At 57.8% G+C, this 4,103-nt stretch overlaps 1 protein-coding gene across 1 annotated transcript in view; it reads right to left on the reverse strand.

The window, feature by feature from the left end:
* Window positions 1-918: 918 nt before the first annotated feature.
* Window positions 919-4,103, reverse strand: part of Zc3h4 (zinc finger CCCH-type containing 4) — a 37,073-nt gene continuing 33,888 nt past the window's right edge. The window contains 1 exon segment of the mRNA XM_019210081.1: window positions 919-4,103. Within this exon segment, the coding sequence (XP_019065626.1) occupies window positions 2,797-4,103 (1,307 nt within the window). The 3' untranslated portion in view covers window positions 919-2,796.

The raw sequence follows: 4,103 nt of genomic DNA on the forward strand, positions 1-4,103 counted from the left end.
TTCCTGCCTCAGTCTCCCAAGTGCTGGGATACAGTTGTGCTCCACCACACCTAGTCAAAGCATATTTTATAATAAAAGCATTCAACACCTCACGTGGCTGACCGGGAACTGCAGCTCAATGCCACCTCTCACAAGTGATCAGAACCAGGTGTGGTGGTGCACACCTGTAATCCCAGCACTGGCGAGGCTGAGGCAGGAGGATCGCTGCAAGTTTGAGACCAGCGTGGGCTACATAGGGAGTTCTGGGCTACATAGGAGACCCTGTCTCCAAAAAAAAAAAAAAAAAAAAAAAAAAAAAGCAATCAGATCACAAATTGCCGGGAAAAGATCAAAGTTAAAAGCGCAAATTCAGAAGTACAGAAGCAGTCAACACAGATGGGTTTTGCCCCATCATAAAGTCAAAGTATCGCCCATGGGGACCCTCTGCGTATGCACAGACACACAGGCCAGGACGGCAGGACAGATCCCCACTCTGGCTCCCCGGAGAGCCCCAAAGAGCTGCTGTCCAGCGGGGACCGGGTACTCAGTGGCAGAGCACAGGCTCCAGGGCACCATGGGGAAGGACAGAGCGGCAGAGTCCACAGATACTCCCCAGCCTTCGCCCGCCTTCCTTCGTCACACTCCAGGGCACAGGAAGGTCTGGGCACCATAGACCCGCAGGCTGTTTAAAATAACTGCATCCTTTAATGGCAGTAATACAATTATCGGATTAAGAGACACAGGAGAAAAGGCAGGAGAGGTTTCTGGAAGACAGATATGGAGTACAAAAAGGGGAAGAGTCATGCGACGATCATTGTAAAAATACAGTACATTATATACATATTTGCACCATCAACTTTCAACTCTGAAACAGTATTTACACTTTTGTTACAATCCTGGTTAGAGAACAATTTTTCTTTAAAAGCTCGGCCTGATGGCAAAAGGGAATTCTGGATGAATTCATAGTTCCATGAGGTTCTGATGCTGAACATTCCAAGAGGAGCACTTCAGCTTCTATTTCATCCACAGATTTTAGTTTTAAAAAAAGCATTTACGTTTTCCTTTACAAAAGAAAGTTCTCAGAAGTGGGGGGGGGACCCAAAACACTGCCACGCTGCGTATCCTTCCTCATCTCGTACACACGAGCCGTAGCCCTCTGCTTCAAGGCCAGCTCTGCGGCTGAAGACAAATCTCACTGATGGATGCTTTAGAAACAACACAAGAGGGAGGCAGCCAGCCAGGATGGCCAGACCTCAGCCTGCGGACCCCAGCGCTATCTGGCCTTGCAGGGTACCTGGCCTGGCCACTCCCACCCTGTCTCCTGCCCCCAAATCGAGTTATTTCTTCTCTCTGGGTTGTGGGTGGCCCAGAAGCCTTGTGCGTACTCCACTTGGGACAGAGAGGGTCCCTCAGGTCTGGATGACCAGACCTGTGAACAGATGAGTCTGGGTCCTCAGTGTGGCAACACTGACAGTGAGGCCAGGAGAAACAAGCAGAAGAGGGACCCCAAGTACCCAGACCTTTTAGGAAGTGCGTACTTCTGGGGCCAGTGCCGCCCAGGCCTTGCTGGGCTCCCTGGAGTAACCCAGCCATACTCCCAGGTGGGGCCTCCCCGGGGACCGTATGACCAGGCCAGTCCTCAGGCGGGGTGGGAGTAGGGGAAAGGGGCCGCTGCAGCCATGACGGCTCTGTCGGGCTCAGGTGAACCTTCAGTCCTCCATCCCCAGTGGGGTCCTCGGCCCCTCCTTGCCCCAGCGACAGTCTCCTGCCCTATCCACCTCTTGGGAAGTGCATACAAACCCTAAACCCGACACTTGCTGGCCTGGGAGAGGAAAACCAAACACCAGTACCTCGTGTCCTAGCGGCTTGAGGAACAAAGCAAGCAGAGAGCGCAAACACTGTGTGAAAGGGCCACCCGGGGTTCCCAAGGGGAGCCTGTGGGGCTGCTGTCAGGGTGGAGGCCAGCAGTGCATGCACACAGGGCGCTGCGGCTTCGGGGGGCCGGGGCAGATCCCGGTGTGGGGCAGGATGGGTAATACTGACAGAAAACGTGCTCCTGGGTCCTGAGGCGGCTCATCAGGGGCTACTGTCCCCACAGGCCTGCTGCCTCCAGAGCTGCCTTCACCCTGAGGCTCCTGTGCAGGCTGGAGGGCCCCGATTCGGGGCACAACTGGGGGCTGGGGACAGGGACAGAGGGGCTCGAGTGGTAATTCAGAGACAAGAGTGGGCCCAGGGAATGGGCACCAGGGTGCCACTGAGAATTCTCAGCCACCTCCTTTGATACCTTTAATTTTTCCCTTCTGAAGCAGCTGGCATGGGCTTCACACTGAAGAGCCCTGGCTTCCTCACAGGTCCCGCCAGGACCGGGCTCCGTTTTCTCCTCACCCAGCAGTGCGGGATGAGTGACCTTCAGTCCCTTCTCAGACACTTACTGTTCCCTTTGTCCTGAGGAGAGCCCCAAGCTTTGCCCAGAAGCCCTCCCTGCACTGCATCCAGGGAGGCCCAGGCTCCAGAGCACCCACTGTGGCTCAGGCCCAGTACCTCGGAGATTCTAGGAGCCCTGCAGCACTGACCAGAACCCACCTAAGATGGTTATGTACTATTTATGTCTCAGAGGAAATACTATTTGGGGAGAGGGAGAAAAGAAAAGAAAACAAAAAAACCACACACAAAAAAACCCCACCAAAAACAAGGAAAAAGAAAAGGAAAAAAAACCATCCAGCCCCTTCCCCATCCCCCTAATCCCAACTCTGATTGCTGCCCTTAAATATCACCTTGGAAGAGGTGGGGTGGCAGGAGCACTGGTTCTGGCTAACACTACTGGCAAAAGGGGGAGGCTGTGGGGTCGAAGCCTTTAAAAACATCTTTCAGGGACCCCGCGTCCTGCTCGCCCTCTCGGGCCGGGCTGTTGCCAGCAAAAGGGCTTCCTGAGCCCGTTTTGGGTGCTGGCTTTGCAGTCCCGAAGAGCGCAGGCACTGGCAGGTTGTGCACCCCAGGCTGGGGCGGGGCACCCTCCGCAGGCGTAGTGACGGTGGCAGCGGTGGAGGCTGTGGCGGACTTGGGCCGGGGCCGGTTGTAGCTGTTGTATCTGTCCGTGGCCGGGGCTGTGCCCCCATCTGCACCAGCTTTCCCTGCTTCTGGCTGCTCCAATGCGGACTTGCGGACAAATGGGGGCTCCTTGGCCTTAGAGACGGCATTCTTGCCGTTGCCCTCAGGGCCCTTGGGCTGGGCAGGTGCATCTGCAGCCAGCTCCCCGGCTTTGCCACCTGCGTTGGGAGTCCTCGGGTCATAGAGGCTGATGCCACTTAGCACACTGCTCTGCCCACTGCCACTGCCCTGGCCGAGCCCGCCGGCCGCCAGCACTCGGGGGTCGTAGGGAGCTGTGGCTGGTGGCGAGGACCCTCCACTGGGGCTGGAGGCTGGAGAGGACCCTTCGGGAGGGCTGGGCTTGGCAGCACGCGAGGAGGCCACTGAGTCTGCTGGTTTCTGCAGTCGAGGGTCAGTAGGGGCCTTCCGCACCCTGGGGTCACTGGGCTTGTCACTTGGGCTGGGAGCTGCAGAGGGGCCAGGAACATTAACAGTCTTGAGGATGCGAGAGAGGAGTTCAAAGTCGGGCAGGTTAGAGCCGGAGGTGCTGGGGTCTGTGGAGGTGCCTGGGCGCTGGCGGGCACTGGGGGGCCCTGCAGGGCTGGAACGGTGCAGCCGGGGGTCCAAGGCAGGCATGGACTGCAGGGCAGCAGGTACAGGGGGCACCATGTCCTGCTTGGGGACGGGCAGAGGGATCAGGTCCTCGGGGTTCCAGAGCACGGTGCGGGCAAAGCTGGGCTTGCTCAGGGTCACATCCTTCTTGATGTGGCTGAACTGCTGCAGCTGTGACCTGGGGTCCCGCAGTGGGTGCCCAGGAAGGGGATCCAGGGGAATATTCACAGCCTTCTCCCGCAGGGCCCGCTCTCCCTCCTCCTCTTCCTGAGAGGGAGGGCCAGAGCCCTTGGAGCTGCTGGGGCCTGCGGGGCTGGAATGAAGGCTACCCTCAGGCTTTGAAGCTGGCAGGGAGCGAGCCAGACGGGGGTCAGAGGGCCCGGTGTCTCCTGGGCCCGAGCCGCTGGAAGCCTCAGCATGGCGGG

This window comes from Fukomys damarensis, unplaced genomic scaffold (assembly GCF_012274545.1).
Source record: "Fukomys damarensis isolate Sample0158 unplaced genomic scaffold, DMR_v1.0_HiC HiC_scaffold_19, whole genome shotgun sequence".
Classification (NCBI taxonomy): domain Eukaryota; kingdom Metazoa; phylum Chordata; class Mammalia; order Rodentia; family Bathyergidae; genus Fukomys; species Fukomys damarensis.